The sequence below is a fragment of the Canis lupus genome, chromosome 11 (assembly GCF_003254725.2).
Source record: "Canis lupus dingo isolate Sandy chromosome 11, ASM325472v2, whole genome shotgun sequence".
Lineage (NCBI taxonomy): Eukaryota > Metazoa > Chordata > Mammalia > Carnivora > Canidae > Canis > Canis lupus.
Window position 1 is genome coordinate 52,270,866 of NC_064253.1, and position 26,830 is coordinate 52,297,695.

The 26,830-nt window shown below is 40.6% G+C and overlaps 1 protein-coding gene across 9 annotated transcripts in view; it reads right to left on the minus strand.

Annotated features, from left to right (window-relative positions):
* Positions 1–22,087, minus strand: part of RNF38 (ring finger protein 38) — a 66,548-nt gene extending 44,461 nt beyond the window's left edge. The window contains exons 1-2 of one of the 9 annotated variants that reach the window (XM_025433293.3): positions 21,892–22,087; positions 99–248 (exon numbers count right to left, since the gene is read on the minus strand). In XM_025433293.3, coding sequence (XP_025289078.1) covers positions 99–248; positions 21,892–21,894 — 153 coding nt within the window. In that variant the 5' untranslated portion in view covers positions 21,895–22,087. Of the gene's footprint in view, positions 1–98; positions 249–8,741; positions 8,901–9,138; positions 9,386–9,623; positions 9,647–21,891 lie in introns of those variants that run through there. The other 8 variants (XM_025433296.3, XM_025433297.3, XM_035697200.2 and 5 more) reach the window with 8 other exon arrangements.
* Positions 22,088–26,830: the final 4,743 nt, after the last annotated feature.

Genomic DNA, 26,830 nt, shown 5'->3' on the forward strand with positions numbered 1-26,830 from the left:
ATGATACTGAGAATATTGTTTTAAGCCTTCCTAGAAACCACCTAAAATGTATCTGTGACTTTCAGCCCTACATAGGGAAAGGGTAAATATATAAGAACCTGGAAGAAAGCTTTGAAGTGAGCATCCTCTTGAACGGTAGTATTCTGATCACTTGGGAGGAGAGGGAACAGGCTCTGAAGTCTCACCCTTTCACAAATCACCTTGTTAGGATGGCCAGGTAGAGGTGTTGAATTGGCCCCGGGAGATATCTGGGAAAAAGAGGGAGAAGAAAAGGATAGTTCATGGCTAGCCGCACCAATGTGGAGAATCATGTCTATGAAGGACAGTCTGGATTTTCTAGGTATTTGTGTTAGCAGAGACTGGAAAGAAATTAAAAATTAATCTTAAACATCAAAACAAATATAAGGATGGCAAAGGTTGCCTCTGGCAACAGATCTCTTTTACAAAAACTTTTTTAAAAGACCAAACAGCACTGCTCAAAAATGCTAAGTCTTTCCTATGTTTCCCATATAATATCTACTAATATCTTCTTCTGTTGGTATTAATTCTAAAATTCTAAAGGATAGGGAAGACTTCATGTTAAGAGAACCTGAGATAATACCATGCATCTTAAATACAGAAAGATTACTCTCTGTCTTGACTAAGATAATATTTTTCATCCTATTTTTTAATTAACCTTCTTTATGATCATGCAAAGACAACAAGAGATTTCAAAACATTGGTAGCAAAACTTCTATAGTGACCATAGGCATAAGAAAGAAGAGTTTGTGGACATCTCAGCTCTATTCAACACAAACTCAGTGACCTTAAGAATAAAGGAGGGACACCTGGGTGGCTCAGTGGTTGAGTGTCTGCCTTCAGCTCAGGTCGTGAACCCATGGTCCTGGGATCAAGTCCCATCAGACTCCCCACAGGGAGCCTATTTCTCCCTCTGCCTATGTATCTGCCCTCTCTGTGTGTCTCTCTCACAAATGAACAAATAAAATCATAAAAAAAAAAAAGGATAAAGATCATAAACCCCAAAGCAAATGACTGCATGTTTTAAATGCCTGACTTGATTGTAGGTTAATCCCCTTAAACTCATACATAATATCAACTTAAATCTGCAGGACTTTTAATCATGGACATCATGAGCATCACTTGTTCCACTGTGCTGTGGAGTAAACTCCCCTTGGGAGTTAAGTTTTGTGAACTTGCTTACCCCTACATTGAAGACCATGTGCTTTAAACCACATGTCTGGTTTTCAGTTTCACTGCCTCATTCATTCTCTTACATAGAAGTGTCTATTCTGTGCTGCTTAGGCAGCACATATACTAAGTGTCTACTCTGTGATAGACATTAAACCAAGAAGACCGGCATGGTTTCCAACCTTCAAGAAGAGTATGCTATGAAAAAGAAACAAAAGCAAATCAGTGTACAATGTACAGAATATCATCTTTCTTTTTTTTTTTTTTATGATAGTCACACAGAGAGAGAGAGAGAGAGAGGCAGAGACATAGGCAGAGGGAGAAGCAGGCTCCATGCACCGGGAGCCTGACGTGGGATTCGATCCCGGGTCTCCAGGATCGCGCCCTGGGCCAAAGGCAGGCGCTAAACCGCTGCGCCACCCAGGGATCCCGAATATCATCTTTCTATGATAATGCTAGGCACACGGTGCTATGAAGAGGTAACCGGCAAAAGACAGCAGTATAGTCAAGAAACTGCAAAATGTTCAGTTTGGCTAGGCAGTATAGAAGTAAGCAGAAAGGAAGGCAGATGATGAAGTAGCATGTTAATTATATTAATACTACTTGTATAATAGCCTTCCTTAACCCCTTTATAAATTGTTTCTGGTTTACTATGAGCCTGGTAAGCAGATAACCAAGCCTGATGGTAAGACTAAAATTATTTCTAAACACCTTCTTAGGAGCAAAAGCAAAAATCACTTGAGGGCAGTAACTTTAGAATTCACAAAATGTTTTCAACATGAGCTAAAACTTATCTTTACACTTACAAACATAAATGTGCTAATATTCTATGACGAAGTATGAAGTGCAGAATTAAGGATTATTTACTGATTGCCTCCTGCAAATCAAGAGTTTGTTACAAAAGATAAAACATGAATCCCATCACTCAAGGAGCTTATTCTAGTTTTCTTTTTTTTTTTTTAAAAAAAAGGTACAAAGCAGCCAAACTATAAGGATGGTATTTTAAATGAATAAATAATAAAAATAAAATCTTTAAAAATAAAGCAGTTCTCTTAAAACAGTATCTTCCTTTATGTTAGTTTCATGTTATTTTTGTAATCTTCTTAAGCTTATAATTTACAAGGTATCTTTGAAGACTGTTTTATTTGGTTTTGTTTTTAAAGATTTTGTTTATTTATTAATGGGGGACACAGAGAGAGAGGCAGAGAGGGAGAAGCAGGCTCCTTGCACGGAGCCCGACATGGGACTCGATCCCGGGTCTCCAGGATCAGGACCTGGGCTGACAGCGGCACTAAACCACTGAGCCACTGGGGCTGCCCTGAAGACTTTTAAAAAGTTCACCTGTCTTCAACTATCATACCTGAAACAGTCTGCATGAGTACCATTCTTATAAACTACTTGTACAAGTAGCTAGCTTGGAGAACAAATATCAGAGGATCAGGTTTCCTCTCTTTTATACTTTGTTCCTTTGAAAACTTAAGATTTCAGTCATATATAAATAAAAATTAAAAAAAAAAAAGAACGAATCTGGTAAACTCTGGCCCTTGTGCTCATAAGTTAATAATTTTCAAGCATATTCCTCTCCTACCCACAACAATTTCCTTTGGTCAGAAGCTCCTTCTGTCTAGAAAAAAGGGAGGACAAACAATACAATGGAGAAAAGCTATATTTAAATACTGCAGAATACCTGGTTGGCTCAGTCAGTTAAGTGTCTGCCTTCAGCTCAGGTCATGATCCTAGAGTCCCACATCCCATTAGCTCCCTGGCTCCATGGAAATTTTGCTTCTCCCTCCCCCTCCTGCCTGCCACTCCCTGTGCTTATGCTCTCAATCTCTCTGTCAAATCAATCAATCAATCCATAAATCCTTTTTAAGATACTGTAGTTAATACAGATCAAGGACAAAATGAAAGATGGGGTTTTATACAGGTGCACCCACTGTATAAAATCACATATAATCATTCTGTGTGTCCCTGTGAGGCAGAATTCTAAGAAGGCCTCCAAGATTCCCACCTCTGGTACACATCTATATAATCCATCCCTCCATGGTGTGTAGGCAGGACTGTAAATACAGTGGATTTCATTCCTATGGTTAGGTTAAATTATATAACCTAATTATATGAACCCATTCACAGAAGTAAAGGGATTTTCAAGTGTAATTAAGATCCCAAGTCAGTTGATTTGAAGTTAATCAAGGTAAGCCTGACTTAAAGTTCCTAAAAGAGGAACTGACTCTTCCTGAAGAGATTCTCCTGTCAACCCTGTAGGCAACCACTATGTTGTTAGAAGACATATGAACAGGACGGGGTCATGCTGCAGAGACAAGAAGGCACCCTGTAGGAGCTGAGAAGGTCACCAGTTGACAGCTAGCAAGAAAACAAGGGACTTCAGTCCTACAATTACAAGAACCATATTGAACCAACCAGTGGCTTGACAGAGGACATCAAACCTCTCCTGACATGGCAGCATCAGACAGGTAAAACCACTAACAGCCCTGCAGCTAACCCATGTCAAGATTTCCTGTTCCATGTGTTTATCCGTGAGGTAACAGGTTCATGTTTTATGCTACTAAGTGTGTGGTAATTTGTTACACACAATAGAAAATTAACAGGACATATATGTATCGAATAGAACAGAAATTGCTCTTCCACACCTGAAGAAAGTTTCTTCTCCAGAATCTTAGCTGTATTAATTTGATGAAAGATCTAAATTAAGACACTTATATCTAAGCAACACAGCAGTTTTCAAAATCTGGTAATAGTGAACTTCATACTAGGAACTGAACTGGCTCTCTGATCTTTATACACTGCAAGTCAGGGTTAACTGACTTGCTTAAAGCCATGTTATCTCATAAATATCAAAACCATAATTTGAAGCTAAGTCTATCTGGCTCTAAAATTCATGCTGAATGAATGAATGAATGAATGAATGAATGAATGAATGAATGAATTTCATGCTTGACCCACTAAAACACCTTGTAGTTTAAGAATTTTAAAAGTGGGCAGCCCGAGTGGCTCAGCGGTTTGGCGCTGCCTTTGGCCCAGGGCATGATCCTGGAGACCCGGGATGGAGTCCCACATCAGGCTCCCTGCCATGGAGCCTGCTTCTCCCTCTGCCTGTGTCTCTGTCTCTCTGTCTCTGTGTCTCTCATGAATAATAAAATCTTAACAAAAAAATTTTTTTTAAGTAACATTTGGGGCACCTGGCTGGTTCAGATAGAAGAATATGTGGCTCTTGATCTCAGAGTTCTGAGTTTGAGGCCCTTGCTGGGTGCAAAGATTACTTTAAATAAATAAAACTTCTTTTAAAAAGTAACCTTCCTTCTTGTAATTTAATTGGATTAATAAAAAACTATTTCACAAAGTCTATTTAAAGCTATTTTAAGTATTTCTACATAAATTATTTGACATAACTCTCCACTACTTCCCTCAATCTTCCTCATTTAAAATACTGTATACTGTAACTGGAAACTGATACAATTCTCTTTTTCTCTAACCTGGGAACTGTTGAACATTACAAAGATACAGTAACTTAAGTCTTTGCGCAGCATGCAACCTATGTTTTAAAAATCCAATAAAGGAAACATCCCTGAGACCTGATTAATCTGCAACTCCCCACACTTCTCATTTTTAATGCTTATTTACGTATAACTATATGTCAAATTTACCCAGCATAACTGAGAAAACCACCTGTTTCATAAGACTAAAGTTACAGAATAGTTTAACCTTTTAAGCACCAATATGATACTATTTTAGGCCATCTTTTGTTTAATGTGGCCTTACCCTGTGTGGTAAACCATAATATAACCAACAATTAAACTTTTGTCTTGAAGAGTGTAATTATTATGTTACGGTGCTAAAAATAACACAGGGCTTAGGTCCAGATATTGTCTCGGAACTTGCACTCTACAAAGCTGCTCCTGGTAGCAGCTTCCTTTTTCATTCATTTACATTTTTCTTATAAAGATGAGGTAGAGGATAGGCAGGTGCATGATCTCTAGGCCACACATTAAAATAACCTACTTTCTTCAACATAAATTGCTAAAAGGCCAATAGTCTTCTCCAAACAACCACATTATTCTTCAGGGAAAAAAATTGTTCATTGTTACTAGCAGCATTATCAACTAGTCAAAAGCACTCAAATCACAGCCTTTCAGAAGGAAAACAAACCGAAACAAAACAAAAAATGAAGAGTGAGGTAGTTAGTGTTGACCCCACCAGGTCTTTTACTCCTTCCTCTAGGTGAAGTCTGGGTACCTAAAAACTGAAAAGGTCAAATCCAAATTATCTCAAAATCCACATATTCTCACTGCTTTCATGATGGCAAATGTTAATCTCCTGGAAAGTAATCAAATAGATTTTATCAACTACTTGAACAGTTTGAGTCAGCAATCTTTCATCTGAAAAATTCTCGTTTTACTCTAATATGGGAATACCCCCAAAATACAGGAAAAGCCACATGCACAAATGTTTATCACAGTACCATAACAGCAACAATTTAAAATAACTAGAAGTGATCTAAATGTTTAACAAATTAGTACTTGCTAAGTAAAATAATGGTATATACATGATTGGTGGAGTATCACACAGCCTTAAGCCATTCAAGGACTGGTACTACCTCCTGAAGGAAGATCACTGCTGTTCAGCACTAGAATGATCATTTTTTATATTTATTTTTTTTATTTTTTATTTTTTTAGAATGATCATTTTTTAAAACAAACTATTATTCCCATTCTTGAGTTAAGGCAAACAAACTGGGTTCATGTCTTTCTGGGAGCACAACAGAACCAGATTTGGTGAAAATGACTGAAAGGCTTCACCATCCTTTCCCTAACGCTATAGTCCCATATATTACTTGGGGGTGGGTGGGGTGGGGACACACACATTACATGCAATTAAGGAGGTCTGTAACCATAACATCTACTGATCTACTGAGAAGGTGGACATAAAGGTTAGAAAAAATAAGTTACAAATTATTTAAATAAAAAGGTTTTTTTTTTCTTTCCCCTCCACATCCAGATTTGCCTGCACATTATTCTCCCAGCAAGGAAGTGTCTGAAATAACTTTATTTAGGGTGGTAACCCTTAGCACAATGCTCTAAAGTATCTCAAGATTTATCTCTAAAAATTACAAGGATTTGGAAAGTACACAGACCATGACCAATCCAACCAAAATGAAAAATTTATACACAAATATATGTATGTATGAAAAGATAAAGTGTGACTAGGCTCTTTATAATTCTTATTAAACGAAAAAAAAAAAAAAAGATTCTTATTAAACGGCAGCCCTGGTGGCTCAGCAGTTTAGCACTGCCTTCGGCTTAGGGTGTGATCCTGGAGTCCAGGGATCGAGTCCCATGTCAGGCTCCCTGCATGGGGCCTGCTTCTCCCTCTACCTGTGTCTCTGCCTCTCTCTCTCTCTCTCTGTCATGAATAAATAAACAAAATCTTTTTTTAAAAAAAATTCTTATTAAATAGGGCAGCCCGGGTGGCTCAGCAGTTTAGCACCACCTTCAGCCCAGGGCCTGATCCTGGTGACCCAGGATCGAGTCCCACCCACATCAGGCTCCTTTCATGGAGCCTGCTTCTCCCTCTGCCTGTGTCTCTGCCCCTCTGTGTCTCTCATGAATAAATAAAATCTTAAAAAAAAAAAAAAAAAGATTATTAGATAAAATTCCTAATCAACTCATATTGACTGCACGTCTACCATGTGCTAGATGCTATGACTACTTGGGAAAAAGAAATTATTCTTGCTCTTAGACTCTGGTGAGGGGCAATTCAATAGGAACTAAACGAAGAAATAGGGCCCTCTAACAGAAATGAGAAGATAAGTGCTGAAATTCTTAAAAAAGGAACATGAAAAGATGTAAGAGTTGGGGGGAAAAATGAGACTGTCTAGATGGCCCCTCTTCCTCTATCTGCTAAAATTTCTCACTTGTTAATTTACTATACAGAATTCAGGCATTTGCTTCATCTCCAGAAAGGCCGTCACTCCAGGAATTTAACATTTGCTGAATGAACTAGACCAAACTACATTCAAATGTGTTTACAATCTGTATACTCTCTCCAGAGATAAATAAAGCAGATTATGTAGTTAAAGTAGAAAACAATTGAAAACACATGCCTGATATATATGGCCAACAGGAAAATAATCAGAAAACAAGACCCAGACACTACACAAAAACCAGCAAAGTGAATTACAAAATGAAGGTGGCCTAAACAAGACTGAAGCAGGAGAGAGAGAGAGAGAGAGAGAGAGAGAGAGAGAGAGAGAGAGAGAGATGGAATAGCTGGAAAAAGACAAAGATAATCTTGACTAGTAATCTTTCCATACAGATCAATCATTTGAGATTTCTGAGTATTTCTCCATCATAGTTCCCACCCACAGCCTTGAAAAAAAGTAAATATAAGCACAAATAAAGAGTCTGGTAATATAACTAAAAGGTTCATCCAAAGCTATTGGCAGAGAGACAATAGATCTACACTCCACATTGTGATGCTAACAGATTCAGTTATGTCTATGCCATCCTATGTCCACTCTGCCTCAAAAGTAGGATGCTCTAGTAAAGAAAATTTTCAGCATTTACTCAGATTAATACTTGCAAACTTAGTTCCCTATAAAAACAGGATGGGTATATCAACCTCAGCAAGTACAGAAACAAACTACCTTCCAGAGTCACAGAAGACATCAGAGGTGGAGGGACCACAGACATCATTTAAATCCAACTTTCCTATTTTACAAATGAAGCTCTGTGGTCCACATGGCCAGTTTGTGGCAAAATTTAAACTATATCCTTTAAAGTCTACTAAATCTCTCAGCGATAAGTCTTATATATTTTAGAAATCAACTTAAAATTGAACTCCTGTAATGAATAGACAAGGTTTAATAGGTTTTTGAAAAATGAAACATTATGCCAGTAAGTTTACAAACTAGCAATAACTGGAGAAAGGAGTATGTGAGGAGATACAATTCTCATTAAAAAATCCAGTTAGTCATTTTCCCCTTTTGACTGCAAGTATGTCCCAAATCACTGCATCGGATCTAACACCTGTATTCGGTCTTGTTACTTCTGTAGAAGTCCTATTTCTTCCTTTCCAGTATGTTGTCTGAAAACAGGAAAATTTTTACTTTGATCCCAAATGTCCTTAGATTTTTAAGTTTTGATTTCACAAAAATTGAGAGAATAGCTGTTGTTTTTTTAATTTGATCCTAGTTAAAAGAACTGAAGTAAATATTTTAACAATAGCACCTGTAAATCAGGGCCAAACACGATCCCAAGAGGCTTGTAATTCTAAAGTAACAAATCGGCTGTGCAGGAGTTGCACACACTTTAAACTTTCAAAGTTACGTGCGCCACAACGTTAAGAGAAGGAAATATCACATGATGCCAGCAATGACATGTATTCATTTCTATTTAAGGTGGAACCATTAGCATACTCAACTTTTATAGCACAAAGAAAAAAGGCTACGTCTCTTACAGAGCCTACGTACCGAAACAAAAACTTTACTTTCTTTCACTCTCAACAATTTGAAAAATTCCTGGTTCAAAACCAACCTCTCTCATTCTTCGGCCCTGAAAGGAAGAACTTCCATCCCCTGAGAACAAAACGCAGCCCGAACAGACGGCTGCGGCGGCAGAAGGACGCGCGAAAGGGCCCCGGCGACCGGGTTCCGCGTTCTCCTGGTGACATCATTTCACCTGCGCCTCGGCAGGCGGGAGGGAGCGCGCGGCCGGGGCCCTCTGCCAGGCGGGCGGCCGCCCCCGCGGGCTGCACCCGCACCTCCACCCCGCCACCTCGGGAACAAAGAGCGCCGGGCGGCCGGGCCGCGCCCCAACCCGCGGGCTACCACACCTCCTCCGGGTTCCCGGAGCGGCCCCGCAGGCTCCCAGCGGCCTGCGGCCCGGCCCGGCCCGCCCTCGCGCGGGAACCAACGGCCGCGGCGGCCAGTACCTGCGAGGGGAGGCCCCGCCCTGCGGGGCTGCTCCCGCGGCTCCTCGCTGGGCCGCCGCCTCCTATTGTGACTGCTCGCCCAGCCCGCGGCCAGCTCGCCAGCTCCGCCGTCCCCGGGCCTCCTCACCCCCGGAACCCGGGCTCCGACCGAGGCGCTGTCACGGCGCTTCCTTCCTCCCGGCACCATCACACGGGCCGCGCCAGGAAGCCGCTGCGCGCTCAGGGCTGACAGAGTCCGCTAACGCCTCGGGGGCGCCATCCTCTCCGCCCCCGGCCCTAACTGCCGGGGCCGCGGCACCGTCCCGCCCCGCCGCACCCCGCCTCGCGGCTCGCGAACACGCCGTGCCGCGCCGGCGCACTGCCCTCCGCTGCGCGCGCAGGCGACACCCCCGGCCAGGCCGCAAGATGCGCGAGCACGCGGCGCTCCCACTTCGCGGCTCGAGGTCGCCGCCCGCCTCCCTACTCGTCCCCCCAAATGAACAAACCTAGCAAGTCCAGAGCGCGAGACCGCCAGACGCTCCTCCCCTCTCCCCCTAGGCTCGGCTCCGCGCGCCGAGCCCCCTTTGTTTCCACCCCGCGGGGAAGGGGGCGGGGCGGCGCTGCGCGCGTCCGGGCGCGCGACGGGGACTAGTTCCGGCAACAGAGCCCGTCGCACAGCGCCCCTGCGCAGCCCCGCCCCGGCCCGCCCCTCACCCCGGGCGCTCGGCGAGGCCAGGCTACCCTGGGGCCCGAGCGGCTCCTAATTCGTACTCATCTCCGATCTCCCGCTCCTCCCTCCAAAACTCCGCCATCAAACAGTAACTAACCTCACTCAATTCACGGTAGAATATGTATTCATGTGGCCCTAGAAGAGGAATTCTTATTGATGTAGAAGGAGGTGATTATTTTGAGGTGTCTCTCAAAGAAGCAACCAGGTTGGAACCCAACGTATCCAACTAAAGGCCTAATTAAACCTATTATTCAGACCATGCTAAGAGTAGGAAATAAGATCGGTACAAAGACCGCAGGCGGCATAGTGCCTGTCCTGATCACGTTCAAGATCTAAAAGGGAAGACAGATATACCATAAAAGCACAATAAATGCAAGGAAAAGACAGCTAAGTGGTATCAGAGGAAAGGTGGGCCATCAAGGGGGCATTATGAAAGAAGTGGACTTTAAGCAGATAGGAAGTGGTTGATACCATCAAGGATGGTGATCATAGTTTAGGGTAGTCCAATCAGCAAAAACCTAGATTCTTACTTAAACCAGTCTCCTTCCTGCTCTTGGCCTCAGCTGCCTGCAGTAGAAAATTAAGGAATCAGACTAATGTTCAAAGATCTTTTGAATAGGTATGAGTAACACATTATTTGTGTACATTTGTCTCCCATTATCAGACTGAGCGCTGGCTCTCTGCTTTGGCTCTGAAACCCCAAGGTCTAAACCAACAGCCTGAAGCACAACAGCAGGTGCTTAGCAACTACGAATCAAAGTTCCAGCAATAAATCACAAGCTTTTACAATTCCTGGACAAAGAGAGTTAGAATGATATAACAGGCACCGAAAAACACAACCCCTCTCTCCTAACCCCAAACCCCTATTAATGTAGTCATTTTATCTAGCTGACTCTTCCTCCCAACGTGCTGTCTTCCAAAGCTGTCAGTTTGTAGATGATTATATCCAAATTGTAAAGGGTTTTTTTTTTCATTTCATGATACTATCATAAATCCCAACCACACTTTTAGATGCATCCAATGCAATCCGTTTCTAACTTGTGAGTCCCTCAATAATTCCCCATCTACTGCTGTAGCTTCACCTAGCTCCTGGCAGAACCTCAGCTGCACAAGCTTCCTCACATAATCCAAACCACTCTGAAACCACTCCTCTTGTATACTTGGATATTAGCTATGTGATGAGAGGAGGAAAGGAGAAAAAAAAAAAAAAAACTGGGAAAGAGAAGGGAAATTAACATTTGAGAGCTCTCTATCTAATCAAAAGAGCCAGATCCCTCAAGTGCTGAATCTCAGCAGCAAAAATCTATTACAGTACTCCAGGATTTCCATCCCTTAAGCTTAATGTGAATCCTCTAGGGCCTCAGCCAATCCTTTGTGAGGCAAACTCCAGGAGAAACCTTCTCAAATGGTTAAGACCTTAGCTACCTGGGCTCTTGGGGTTTAACCCAAGAAGTCTGTGTAGATGTAAACAATAACCCCACAACTCAAAGTTGGGATAGTTTGAAATTTGTACTGCAATTTCTTCTCAAATTCATTTTCTTCACCAGAAAATCTAGTATCTTGCTAATAAACACCCAATCAAGAGGATAGGCTTTAAACTAGGCCAGTTTTGACCACCTGATGTAGCAGGTGGTAAATTACAAGAGAACAGTTGTTCAACCCCAGTCCACCTAAAATTTTATTTGGTGTCTGTTCAAAAAGGTGCAAAACCTTATTGGAGTGGTGTCCAATAAACTTTCTGGATAGAAATGGTCAATACCTGCATCATCCAAAAGGAAGCCACATGTGGCTACTAAGCACTCAAAATGAGGCTAGTGCATCTAATGAGTTGACTAGGATCAATTTAAGCAGCCACAGGTGGCTAGGGAGAGCACAGCACTTGTAGGCGAAGGAACTGATTGTTGCAAGAGCTTTTTGAGACTTCTGACTCCAAGTAATTTAAGTCCCCTCACTTCTAAAATGAAAATACACCAAATCACTGCTTACCAAAAAGAAACATATTAAAATTCCTTCAAATGTGTCTGGTCACTGGGCTTCCCTACAGTAGTGACCTACTATTCTAATACATGGGAGAAAAACAGCTGAGATTTTGATTGGGCTGGGCTGGAACAAGCAATGAATCTTTACAATACTGATCTTCAATCTATGAACAAGATACATCCTACTATTTACCTAAGTCATCAACTTTTTTTCAGTATTTCTTTACATTTTCTATACAAGTCTTACATATTTTTTGTTCTTTGGTTTATTCCAGGTTTTATATATAATTCCTAATTCCAGAAATATATATAAATATATGTAATGCATAATTATATATATAATTATTCTAATAGTTTATCTCAATCTTTTTGAGTTTTCTGTACATACAATCCTTTTGGCAGAAAATAATGACCATCCAATTTCTTTCTTTCCAATACATTTTTCCTTTTCTTTGTCTTGTCTTACTGCATTAACTCAGACCTCTAATGCGGTGCTAAATAGAAACAGTGAGAACATACATTTTTGTCTTATTCCCAAACTGGAAAACTTCCAACATTTCACCATTAAGTATGATGTTTGCAGTAAGTTTTTTGCAGATCCCTTCCGCAATTAGGAGAGTTCTCTTTGGGGATCCCTGTGTGGCTCAACCGTTTAGCGCCTCGCTTCCGCTCAGGGTGTGATCCTGGAGACCTGGGATCGAGTCCCATGTCGGGCTCCCTGCATGGAGCCTGCTTCTCCCTCTGCCTGTGTCTTTCATGAATAAATAAAATCTTTAAAAAAAAAAAAAAAAGAGAGAGAGAGAGTTCTCTTTTATTTCTAAATTTTTTAAAGTTTATCACAAAGGGATGTTTAATTTTAGCAAACTTCCCTGCAGCTATGAGATAATCATACACTTTTTCTGTTAATATGTGAATTACATTGACCGGTTTTGGATGTTAAACCAATTTTGCATTCCTAATAAAATCCTGTCTTATTACCCCTTATTATATATATGTTGTCGGATTTAGTTGAACATGTTCCCATGTTCGTTAGGATTTTTATATCGTGTCCTTGAGTGAGAATAGCTGTTGTTTCCATTTTTGTAATGTCTTTGTCAAGATTTGTTAACAAAGATTATGCTAACCTTAGAAATGAATCAGGGAGTTTTTTCTATTCTCTAGAATAGTTTCTGTAAGATTGGTGGTGTGCCTTCTATAAACATTTGGCAGTATTTGCTGGTTAGCCAACTGAACTTAGAATTAAATTTGTCAGAGTTTCTATCTTTTCCTTAAAGATTTTATTTTAGGGGCACCTGGGTGGCTCAGCGGTTGAGCGTCGGCCTTTGGCTCAGGTCATGATCCTGGGGTCCCACGTTCGAGTCCCACATGGGGCTTCCTGCATGGAGCCTGCTTCTCCCTCTGCCTACTACTCTGCCTCTATGTGTCTCTCATGAATAAATACAATCAATCTTTAAAAAAAATAAAGATTTATTTTAAAGTAATCTCTATACCCAATGAGGGGCTCAAACTCACAACCCCAAGATTAAGAGTCTCATGCTCCACCAACTGAGCCAGCCAGGTGCCCCTGTCCTTTCCTTATTTTTAACAAAGAGGAGTGTTAGGATAGGCTTAATAGGGCAGCCCAGTGGCTCAGCGGTTTAGTGCTGCCTTCGGCCCGGGGCCTGATCCTGGGGACCCGGGATCAAGTCCCACATCGGGCTCCCTGCATGGGGCCTGCTTCTCCCTCTGCCTGTGTCTCTGCCTCTCTCTCTCTGTGTCTCTCTCATGAATAAAATCTTTAAAAAAATAAATAAATAAAAGGATAGGCTTAAGATCTCATACTGAAACTCACAATCTGCTTCTAGAAAACTAACTTCCAAAATTGTGAATTTGAAGAGTTCTCTTGCTAGAAATACATTAAAAAAAAAAAAAAAGATTTATTTATTCATGAGAGACACAGAGAGAGGCAGAGACATAAGCAGAGGGAGAAAGAGGCTCCCTGCGAAGAGACTGATGCAGGACTCATCCGGACCCCAGGATCACAACCTAAGCCAAAGGTAGATGCTCAACCACCAAGCCACTCAGGTAGGTGCCCTAGAAATAATTTTTGAGCACACTAAATAACCAATAACCACAAATAAATTTTACATAAGTGATAGTTAAACAGTCTGCCAAACAGTAAATATAAAATTTGGTTTGGTGCTCAATTTTGCATTTCTAAGACATCACAGACTATCTAAACATGATTACCCAAAGGGCCTTTATACAAGAGAAGGGACTCTGAAGCTATACAGGCTTTGTTCTTTTACACATTTCTATCACAATACCTTACAGTATTAATGTCTGTTTCCTCCATTAAACTGTAAGCCCCTCAAGAGCAGGTCCTATTTCTCTTTTGTTTTTTATCACTGATATCCATATTGGAAAAATGTTGGTTGGTAGAGAATATACAAAAAAGAAAGGAGGGGTAGCTCTTAAGACGTTGAAACACACAATGGAAGAGCTGCAGATAAAGAATCACTTGTCCAGATGCTGAAGAACCATGTATGTAGAAGAAAAAATGCTATATACCCACTTTTGGGTCCTGCCAAAGAAGGTATTGCGTAAAGAATGACCCTCCTGTTGGGAGTCTGTGACCGTTATAATGAAGGAGGCAATTTCCCACTGGTAACACTGTCAGAAATAGGGTTGTGCTGTCATCATATCCATTGCCAAGTCTCCTGACTGTAATTTCACTCTAATTCCACCACTACTGTTGAGTTAGTGGGCTCTATTTTCTATTCTAATATAGCATTAATCACTCTGCCATGTAAATATGCACTTACTTGAGTCGTTTGCCCATTAAGACAGTGAACTCCTTGAAGCCAAGGACTAAATCTCACTGCTTCTGGCAAAGGTTCTAGTACATGGCAAGCACTCAATAGTTCAATTAAGGATACGTGATATTTCATAGCAGTGGTAATTCCAATGTTTTCCTCAACAGGCAAATACCCAGGAAGAAATGAGACACAAAAGTAGAATAGGTAGTAAAAGAGAGGAACAAGTGGACAAAAAAGAAATTCTGAAATTTCCTAAAGCTAACTCTGCTCACCTTCCTCCCTAAAAGTTTCCCTCTTTCCACCAAAACCAGCTAAAAGGACCAATCAGATGAAGCTACATAGCAGAAAGGTGTATTTGCCTAGCACTATTCAGGCTACATATTATCTATAACCATGACAAGACATGATCTAAGGCAAAACATCAGCATAAGCACTTTCACCCATAAATGTTACCACCTGTCAGATTGGAAAGGTTATCAGCAACTGCCAGCTATAGTTGCTAAAGACCAGAAAGGGGCAGCAAAGGCTCACCCAAACCCAAGTCCACTGAAAACTTCCCAAATATAGCCAGCTTTGGGATGGAGAAGTGAGCATACTGTTGTTTCCACAGTACAGGTGAGAGATGCCAGGGACAGAACCATGACTGTGAAAGTGAGAAGGCGGGGGGGGGGGGGGGGGGGGGGGGGGCAGAGGCTAAAAAGCAGAACCAGGTGAAAGGCCATTTGCCAGGAAAGAGCTCAAGACAGAAGAGTAAATAAATAAACCTGAGTGCCTAAGATAAGCTGAGTCAGAAACAGGAAAAACAGAGACTAAGATCAAGCCAGAAATGGAGAGACAAGAGTGCAAATAAAGCATGCACTGCACATCATGACCTATTCAATCTCTGGAGCAGGATAAATGAGAAAGAGTGGACTCTGACGCATGACCTGCCTTAATGCATACCCTTTGAAGCAGAGATCTTAAAGGCACCTTGCTCATTCTGTTCTGGCAAATAGGGCACACCTTGGAAGCTATTCTACCTGCTATTACTCTCATTCTAAATTGATCTAGCAGCTCAATCTCAGGGCAAATCATATGCTAATATCATAGTTTTAAAAAACCCATCGGACAGCCCCAGGCAATAAAAAGATTCAACCTGGATACAGATCTAATAAAAGCCTGTTATTTCCTTATTAGGGATGAACCATCTCTTATTTTTAGCATTAAATATTACATTTAGGTTTTTTTTTCAGTATTTTTATATTATAAAGATACAATGAATACTCTCATGCATACATAGTTCAGCCTGCATTTGAAAATATATCCATAAAAGTGGGATCCCTGGGTGGCGCAGCGGTTTGGCGCCTGCCTTTGGCCCAGGGCGCGATCCTGGAGACCCAGGATCGAATCCCACGTCGGGCTCCCGGTGCATGGAGCCTGCTTCTCCCTCTGCCTGTGTCTCTGCCTCTCTCTCTCTCTCTCTCTCTGTGTGACTATCATAAATAAATAAAAAATTAAAAAATACATATATATCCATAAAAGTGATTTTGTAACAGTTTTCAAAGGGCCTTTGTTTTTTAATTTTGAGAAATTTTGCTAAATTGCCTTCTAAAAAGTTGTGCCAATTTTTACTACACCAACAGTAAATGAAAGTAGTTGGGAGTCAACTCAGAAGAGGAAACAGCAGTGTTTAAGGGCATTCCCTGAGGAAAGATAGGCTAACCCTATTTTTGCAGTAGGCCAAGGCTAGGGAGAGAAGCCATGAAAACAAAACTTGGGCCAGGCTACTCTTGAGAACAGTCATTATTTCATACCCAGCTTTAAATTCTTTGTTTTAATTACCTGTTAAATCCCTGAGCCTTTACTATGGTCTTATTAGATGCAATAGTCTAGGAAGTGAGCCCAAACTGGAGCCAAAGTGATTCTAACGAGAGCAGCAGCACTTAGAAAAGCTGATAAGCAAGCAACAGGCCCTCAATCAAAGGGCTAGCTCGCTAGGAGGGCAAACAACAACCAGAAAAGATACCTAGGGCATCCCAGAAATACTTGCAGAGAAAGGCTAACTAAAAGTGATCACTGCAACAAAAAGGAACAAGGCCTTAAATCATTAGGAATTAGACACTAAAGTAAAATATGACCCTAAAAGCCAGTGAACATGGGCTATACTTATGTAAGGGCTTTAAGAAAATAAATAATAGTGTTAATAAGATAATTTAAAAAAATCATAGTGTTAGCACTAGTTAAGAAACAGAAAAAGCACACACAGACAATACCATCTTCACTTGAAGAAGATAATTAAAAAGCAGTTGCTGAAAAGGGACATGGGAATGAAGAGAGAGGGTCTTAAATGGCTGAGATGCAAAAAACACGAGAATGTTCTCTAAGCAGAACACAGGAATATCTTGAAACTTTCACCATGTTTGATGGAAAACAGAATTTCCTGTAGGGAATGCTGGTGGAGCTCATGTGACTGCATAGTTGAAACCTTGCTCTGGATGATGCCCCTGGCTATAGAATTCTAACACCCTGCATTCATGAGATGTGGCCAGCTCACTGAAAATGCCAGTGTCCTTGTTGCTTTTTGCACAGACATTGATACATGGCACATCTCTACAAACCCTGAACCCTCCAGCCCAAGCCACATTCAAGAGGTCTTTGCCAAACTTTAAGTTAAAGAAGAAAGGGTGTTATATTATCTGAGCACATTCACACAAAACAGAAATGATCACCTTAAACAAAACCTTTAAAGCAGAGCAACTTTTTATAAAGCAAATATAAAATTTAAGCTCCCACAGAAGTTTATTATCTCGCCTCTGCTTGCTTGTTCATTACAACCGTGTCATATAAATAAAAAAAAATTAAATTTAGCAGGCAATGACATTTCAAAAGCCAAGACAGGAATGCCACATAACAATAATCTCAAAATACCTATCATTTCAATGTATTTCCAATCACCTCAGATATTACACAGTAAGGCAAAGAGAGAATCTATTTAAAAACACAATGTGTCACATAATACCATATAGCTCAGAAAGCATAATATAAAATTTAAAAACTTTAGGAATATGTAAGGAAATAACTGGAAACAGATTTCCTAAAAGTAAAAGCAATAAAATACATTTTCAAAGGACTATACCAACAGACTTGCTCTCAAAATAATTTTAAATTTCTGAATGGGAAAAAACTTTATTAAGAATTAAAAGCTACGGGGGGATCCCTGGGTGGCTCACGGTTTACCGCCTGCCTTTGGCCCAGGGCATGATCCTGGAGTCCTGGGATCGAGTCCCACATTGGGACTCCTGCATGGAGCCTGCTTCTCCCTCTGCCTCTCTCTCTCTCTCTCTCTCTCTCTGTGTCTCTCATGAATAAATAAATAAAATCTCTAAAAAAAAAAAAAAAAATTAAAAGCTAGGAAATTTTTTGCAAATAGGACAGATGATTAATGTTCCTATACACAGTGATAGGAAATCCCAAAAGAAGAGAAAATTATGCAAAAGACAAATTTTTAAAAATCAGTAACTAAGGAACAAATGAAGCTATGAAGAGTTATATAATTTCAGTAGTAATCACAGAAATACTCATTGAAACAATTAGAAACCATTTCTCATCAATCATTCACAAAGTAACTTGATATTATGGATGCTATTCAATGTGAAAAGGAAGTGAGACAAGCATTCTCATATGGAAGCATAAATTGATGCATATGTGTGAAAAAATATACAAAAAAAGACAAAGGAAAGGCTGAAAAAATATTCTTTTTTAAAATTCTATTCTAGTAATCTAGGCTCAAGAAATATATCATTCAAAACTTATTACATAGCTACAGTCATCAAAACACTGTGGTACCAGCATCAAGACAGATACACAGACCAACTGAACAAACAAAAGCCCAGAAATAAACCCTTACATATATAGTGAAATGACCCTCAAAGCTCAAAAGCATTCCAAGACAAATTTCAATGGGGAAAAAAAACACTCAAAAAAAACAAAAACAAAACAAAACAAAAAAAAAACCACTCTTTTCCACAATGGTGTTGGGAAAACCAGATATCCATATGCAAAATCAATGAAGACAGACCCTTGCCTTACCCTATTATACAAAAATTAACTCAGATGAGTGAAAGATCTGAACTTAAGAACTAAAACTATAGAATTTTTAGGGAAAAAACATAGGGGAAAACCTTCATAAGATCGGGTTTGACAGTAATTTCTTGGATCTGACACTAAAGGGTAGACAAGAGAAAAAATTAATTGAAATTCCCTCAAAATAAGAACTTTAAAAAAAAAAGATTTATTTCAGAGACAGGGAGTAAGCATGAGTGCATGCTTAAGGGGGGAAAGTGTAGAGAGAGAATCCCCAAGTTGACTCCCTGCTGAGCACAGAGCCTGAAGTGGGGCTCAATCTCATGATCCATGAGATCATTACCTGAGCTGAAACTAAAAGATGCCTAAGCGACTGAACCACCAACGCACCCCCAAAATAAGAACTTCTGTGCGAAGGACACAACCAACAGAGTAAAAAGGCAACCTCCGTTAATGGGAGTAAAGTATTTGCAAATCATCTGTCTGATAAAGGGTTATACCCAGAATAAAGAACTCCTATAATCAAACAAAAACCAAACCTAATTTAAAAATGGGCAAAGGTTGGGGCGCCTGGGTGGTTCAGTCAGTTGAGCATAGGACTCCATTTCAGTTCAGGTCATGATCTTAGGATCATGAGATCGAGCCCTACTTAAGATTTTCTCTTTCCCTCTGATGCGCCCCAACTTGTGCATGTGCACTCTATTAAAAAAGGAGGGGAGGGCAAAGGTCTTGAATAGACATTTCCCCAAAGAAGATAAATGACCAAGAAGCACATGAAAAGATGTTCAATATCACTAATCAGTAGGGCAATGAAAATCAAAACCACAATGAGATACTTCCTCACATCTAAATAGGATAGCTACTGTTAAAAAACATAACAGAAAATAACAAATGTTGTCAAGAATGTGAAATGTAAAATGGTGCAGCCACTTTGGAAAACAATACAGCAGTTCCTCAAAACTCTAAAAATATAAATGATACAGCAATCTCATATCTGGGTCTATACCCAAAGAAATAAAGTAGAGTCTCTAAGAGATATCTGTACACCTATGTTCCTAGCAGCATTATTCACAAGAGCCAAAACATGGAAGCAACCCAAGTGTTCATCCATGATAAATGAATAAACAAAATGCATTATATATACCTACAATGGAATATTATTCAGCCTTTATAAGGAAAGAAATTCAATATTCATGCTACAACAAGAATGAACCTTAACAAGGTTACACTAAGGTGAAATAAACTAGTCACAAAAAGAAAATATGGGGCACATAGATGGCTCAGTTGGTTGAGTATGGGCCACTTGGTTTTGGCTCAGGTCATGATGTCAGGAATGTGAGATCAGGGGCAGCCCTGGTGGCTCAGCAGTTTAGCGCCGCCTGCAGCCCAGGGTGTGATCCTGGAGACCCGGGATAGAGTCCCACGTCGGGCTCCCGGTGGATGGAGCCTGCTTCTCCCTCTGCCTGTGTCTCTGCCTCTCTGTGTGTCTCTCATGAATAAATAAATAAAATCTTAAAAAAAAAAAAAGAAAAAAGGATTGTGAGATCAAGCCCAGCCTTGGGCTCCACACTCAACAGGGAGTCTGCTTGAGACTCCCTCCTTCTGCCCCTCCCCCTGTGCATGCTCCTGTGCATACTCATGCTTTCTCTCTCTCATATGAATAAATAAATTTTAAAAAATATATCTTATGATTCCATTTATATGAGGTGCATAAAACACTCAAATTCATAGGGACATGGGACATTTGGGTGGCTCAGTGGTTGAGCATCTGCCTTTGGCTTGAACATGATCCCAGGGTCCTGGGATTGAGTCCCACATTGGGCTTCCCGCAGGGAGCCTGCTTCTCCCTCTGCCTGTGTCTCTGCCTTGTCTTTGTCTCTCATGAATAAATAAATAAAACCTTAAAAAAAAAAATTCAGGGGCAGGCTGGGTGGTTCAGTAGTTTAGCCGTGCCTTCAGCCCAGGGCGTGATCCTGAAGATCTGGGATGAGTCCCAGGTCAGGCTCCCTGCATGGAGCCTGCTCCTCCCTCTGCCTGTGTCTCTGCCTCTCTCTCTCTCTCTCTCTCTCTCTCTCTCTCTCGGTGTCTCTCATGAATAAATAAAATCTTAGAAAAAAAAATTCAGAGACAGAAAGTAGAATGGTACTTGCGGGGGGTGGGGGTGGGCAGAGAGTGTAGAGAAGAACAGGGAGCTACTACTTAATGGATATAGTGTCCATTTTCCAAGATAAAAGAGCTCTGGAGATTGGTTGCACAACAACATGACTGTACTTAACACTACTTAACTGTACATCCAAAAACTATTAAGACAGTAAATTCTTATGTTAGGTGTATGTTACCAAAATTAGAAGAAAATCTCATCACAGCAGTAAAAGGGATGTTTAAAAATATAAGCCAGACCATGTCATTCCTTTGCTTAAAACCTTCCAAAGGCTTCCCATAACAAGCAGAACTGAAATTTACACTTTCCCTGGCTTACCAAGTTCTACATAAGCTGCCCTGTGCCCATCTCTTCAACTTCATCCCATACGACTTCTACCCTCAGCCACCCTACCCTGCTTGTGCACATTAGCATTCCCTCTGTTTGGACCATCTTTCTAGCCTCAGGGCCTTTGCATTACACCTTCCCTCTCCCTATGATGTTCCCCTCATGGCCTAGATTTTCACACCTTGTTCCTTATCATTCAGATTTTAGCTTAAGTGTCACCTTCTTAAACCTTCCTTGGTGGCGCAGCGGTTTGGCGTCTGCCTTTGGTCCGGGGCGCGATCCTGGAGACCCGGGATCGAATCCCACATCGGGCTCCCTGCATGGAGCCTGCTCCTCCCTCTGCCTGTGTCTCTGCCTCTCTGTCTCTCTCTGTGTGACTATCATGAACAAATAAATAAAATCTTAAAAAAAAAAAAAAAAAACACCTTCCCTAATACCTAATCTAGCCAACTGCCCAATTACTTGTACAGCACTTATGAGTATCTGGTTATTTACTGGTATTTACAAATACAGCTCATTTTCTGCCCTTTTCACAAAAAATAAGCACCAGAAGAACAAGGATCTTCCTTGTTAGTCTTTTCACCACTCTTTCCTGGTGACTAAACAGTGCCTGGCACATAGTAGGCACTTAATAAATATCTGTTGAATGAATAAACGCATAATAGCTTTTAAAAATTACCTAAAGCTCTACAATTAAAGACCGGTTAAGCAAATTACCATGTATCCTTATAGTAGAACATTATGCAGCCATTTTAACTGATGTTCAAGTATATGTAGTGTGCAGATTATATTTCCCAAGATGACCATACATAGTAAGTTCTCCCACCCTTCATTCTCTTCTTCTTATGTTGACATTACTCCCCAGTGAGGAGACTGAGGTTCCTCCTTTTGAATTTGGGCAGGCCTGTGACTATGCTGGAAGTGATGCTTTGTGACTTCAGAAGTTAGGTCATAAAAGGCCTTACAGCATCTGTCTGGTCCTCTTGGAGCAGTCACTCTTGCAATCAAGCTGCCATGCTGTGAGAAAACCCACAATACATTTAGGTGTTCTGGCCACGGGTCCCAGTTGAAGACCCAGCTGACAGTCAGCATCAACCATCAAATATGTGATTGAGGACTTCAAGATGACTCCAGCTTCAGCCACCATTTGACTGCACCTGTATGAGAAAACTCCAAGCAAGAGACTCCTAAATGAGCACAGGAAACCCCAGAAACATGAAAGATAAAAGTGCTATGCACCAAATGAATTTTAGGGTCATTAATTACACATAGATAAATCAGAGCAATTTAGTTTTATTTTAACCATGAAGAGAATGCAGAAAGAGTGAGTTTTCTTATGACACAGTCTGTTTCTGTGTATTTCCCCAAATTACCATAATGGACACATATAACTATGTAATTGGATGTATGGGGAGACTTTTTTTTTTTTTTTTTTTTTTTTAAGCACAGGGGCAAGAACAAGAAAAAAGGTCCTAAATGACTTTTTTTTTAACTGACTATAGAAGATTTGGGATGGCCAATAGCATATAAAAAAAATGCTCAGCATACTTAGTCATTAGAGAAATGCAAACTAAACAACTGAGATATCTCACTATAACCGCTATAATTTAAAAAAACAACTGAAGAGTGCTGGATGTGAACATGTGGATGTGAAGAATGTGAGACCTTCACGCATTTGCTGGAATGTAAAATGGTACAGCCACTTTGCAAAACAGTTTGGTAGATTTTCAAAATGTTTAAAATAGGAGTGCCTGGGTGGCTCAGTCAGTTGAGCGTCTGCCTTGGGCTTGGGTCATGATCCCTGACTTCTGGGATCTAGCCTGCGTGGGGCTCCCTGCTAAGCAGGGAGCCAGGTTCTCCCTCTCCCTCTGCCTCTGCCACTCCCCCTGCTTCTGCTCACTTGATCTCTCTTTCGACAAATCTTTTTTTTTTTTTTAATTTTTTTTTTTAATTTTTTATTTATTTATGATAGGCACACAGTGAGAGAGAGAGAGGCAGAGACACAGGCAGAGGGAGAAGCAGGCTCCATGCACCGGGAGCCTGACGTGGGATTCGATCCCAGGTCTCCAGGATCGCGCCCTGGGCCAATGGCAGGCGCCAAACCGCTGCGCCACCCAGGGATCCCTCGACAAATCTTTTTAAAACAATGTTAGAAATAAGAATGCCTGGGTGGCTCAGTGGTTGAGCATCTGCCTTCAGCTCAGGGCGTGATCCTGGAATCCCAGGATCGAGTCTCGCATCAGACTCCCTGCTTCTCCCTCTGCCTGTGTCTCTGCCTCTCTCTCTCTGTCTCATGAATAAATAAAATCTTTTAAAAAGATGTTAAAATATACCATGTGACCAACTAAACAAAAACACACTTACATAAAAATGTTCCTAGTAATGTTATTCATAAAAACCACAATGTGGACACCTATTAACCGGTGAAATGGATAAACAAAATAGATTAGATGCACACAGTGGAATACTATTCACACATAAAAAGGAATGGAATATCGATTCATGCTACAACATAGACAATCCTTGAGATTATCATGCTAAGTGAGAGAAGCCAGACACAAAGGCCACAAAGTATGTGATTCCATTTATAAATGTGCAGAATAGGCAAATCCATTAAGACGTAAAGATAAGTGGTTGCTAGGTAGGTGGGAGAAGGAATAATGGAGAATGGAATAATGGAGGGTGACTGCTAATGGGTATGGGTATTTGAGTGAGGAATGTTAAAATTGTTCTAAAATTAGATGGTAGAGATAGCTGTACAACTCTGAATATATACGAATAACCAGGGCTTGCAAAGATGAAAAATATTTTATACAAATCTAACATTAATTAATCTTGTTAATATTATATTCCAAATGTTACTTCTGAGTAGAGGGGTTAAAACTATTATTACGTATCTTTTTATACTCAACATACAACTTTTTAAAAAACTATAAAATGTAAAACATCAAAATTAAAAGAATGTATACATAGAATCATGAAAGAAAAATCAGTTAACACATTTCCAACCTTCCCGGAAAGCAGTGTGCATGGCATTACCTGTACACAAACTGGACTGATGCCTTCTGTGACAAATGGACCCAAGGCTAGCACAAGGAAGTTTTGTCCAGAAAGACTTCTGCTCTGAGTAGCCATTTACATACATGCCAGTTCAGAAAGAATTCTCCCATTTCCCTCACTCAAATGACCAGCCTTCCTGGAAGTGTTCCAGGCCACTCTGGGAAAGTGTACCATTGAGGCTACAAATTAATTAATCTCACCCCTGGTTCCATCCCCAGTCACACATGGAGTTAAAATTGAGGCAACTTTTAAGAAAAATCACCTTTTATTCCCAAATCTGAGAAATGGATCATGCCTGAAAGTGAGGATACTGAGCAAGGCATCCACATGTTTTGACAGTTTTCACAATCAGAATAGCTAAGCCATTATTTTTGCATGACTTGTATAGGGGACAGAAGATCTGGTCTAGATCCAGCTCTACAGGGTGACTCCTGAACAAGTCATTTCTTCCAACGGAGTCACAGCTTCCAAGTTTATTTTAAAAAGAGGGTTGGATTAGCTGTGCCCCATAATCCCTTCAATTCTCAAAGTGAGAGAAGTATGTGTGAGTGTATAATATGTACATACACACACCCAAGTGTAAGTATCAGGGAGCAGTTTGTTGTTACAGAAGAAAGTCAGAATCTGTTGCAAACATAAGGATCTGAATTCTAAACATGCTATCTACTGCTTTCCTCCCCAGAACAATGACTGATAATCCTATTCAAAGCCACAATCTGTACTATCCAACTCTTGGTGGTTCTCATCCCACTTAATTCTGCTCTACATTTTCTTTACTCCACTGCACTTATTGTAACATACTATATTAATTATTTTTATTGTCTGTCTCCCCTGATAGACTGTACACTCATGAAGAAACAGCAATCTTTGTTTTGTATTCTGATAGATTTCCTAAGTGCCTAGACACATTGCTGCCAATCAATAATACACCTGACTGAATCAGTTGAATAAATTATAAATACACAGTCAAGAGACTAATCCATTCTCTCCATTCCCCCCCCCCCCCCCCCCCCCCGGGAAACAACATCTGCAAACAGAAGAGAGGGAAGAGCAGTTTCTCACATTCTTTGAAAATTGGGCTGATCAAGTGACAAAAGCCTTAAGTTCTCTTCTCTATCCCCACTTATGTCATGAAAAAATGCCATCTCCTAAAAGCACAAAATTGGTCATACAAAGATTCAGAAATTAGGAGGAAAAAACATTTTAAAGTAGTCAGCAAGTTTCTTGCAGAAGTGGAGAGAAGTCTCATCTCCAGACTTTTAAACCTGGAGACAGAACAGAGCACAGTTTGGCATCACCACCATAAATGAACAAATGGAGAAAGGGATATTATACTTAGCAAGGGAAAGAAAACCCAAAAACATCTTCACAATTACAAAGCACAAATGTATGCAATATTACTGGCCTGAAGAGATCTTGTCTTTCCCTCTATCATCACTCAGGTTTTTTTCAAATGCTCATTTCTACAATCTGTGGTATATTGAATTTTACAGAGCCAACTATACAGTCTAGCAGTCTCTTTCAGCAGCTTGCTTCTAAAATAAGTTAGAAGTTAAATCCATGCCCCTGGATTACTGTAATAAAAAGAGACTCTGGAATGCTAAAAGCATACCACTCTCTCTGTAAACAGACTGAAATCTGCCTGAGCAAAGCCCACAAAGACAGAGAGATCAGCACACAGAACAAAGAAAACCATTTGGAAAATCCCAATGACCAACCAACTTCTTGATCTAGCTCCAACAGGATGAGGGAGGAGGATCTTGATTAAAACAGCAGAGAAAAAGATCACTTGGATTGGTCTGCCTTGGAAAACTACCAAGGGAGTGATACATTCCTGCATGTAAGACACAGGAAATGGGAGGGAAGCCACTGGAAACTGATGATGGAAAAGACTAAATTTAAGCCCATCCAACATCAGCAACCAGATGTTCCAAACAGCAAGCCCACATTAGTATTTATTGCAAGGGTTGAGCCATCAAGGGCACTGAGGAGTACTGGGAAGCCCCCAAAACCAGATTCCTTTAGAGAAGAAGCAAAATACCAGAATGAAACAAAACTACCAACAGTTTGGACCTGATTTCAAAAACAAAAACAAAAACAAAAAAGGCCCAAAGCAGGTTTCTTTGGTGTGAAACAGGTTTCATTCTCAATCCCCACCATTTAAATTGGGCTTTGGAAATGGGGAGGGGGGGAAAACGTCAGTATGAGAAGAAACCATAATCTAACACAATCAACTACAAAAACAAACCAAACTGAAATGCCTAAGATATTTCAAACTAGAAACAGACACAAATTGCTGAGGTAATTAGCAGCTGTGGGAGTACCTATTCATATATTAAGATAATTCACTCAGTCTGCGCAAAAGAGGAAGCAAAGTGACAGGAACAGGGATGAGGGAAAAAAAAAATGAAGTTTATCAGGAGTCCAGCCCACTTCCTGAAAATAATCCTCAAGTGTTCTGGAGCAGTCTACTAATCTGACACATAAATCAGGAAGGCCTTCAGCATCTCAACGGTGTGCATAGCAAGGCACACCCTCCTGGCCCTATGTCCACAGTTATGCAAATGCATCCAACAATATTAGGGCAGCATGCATT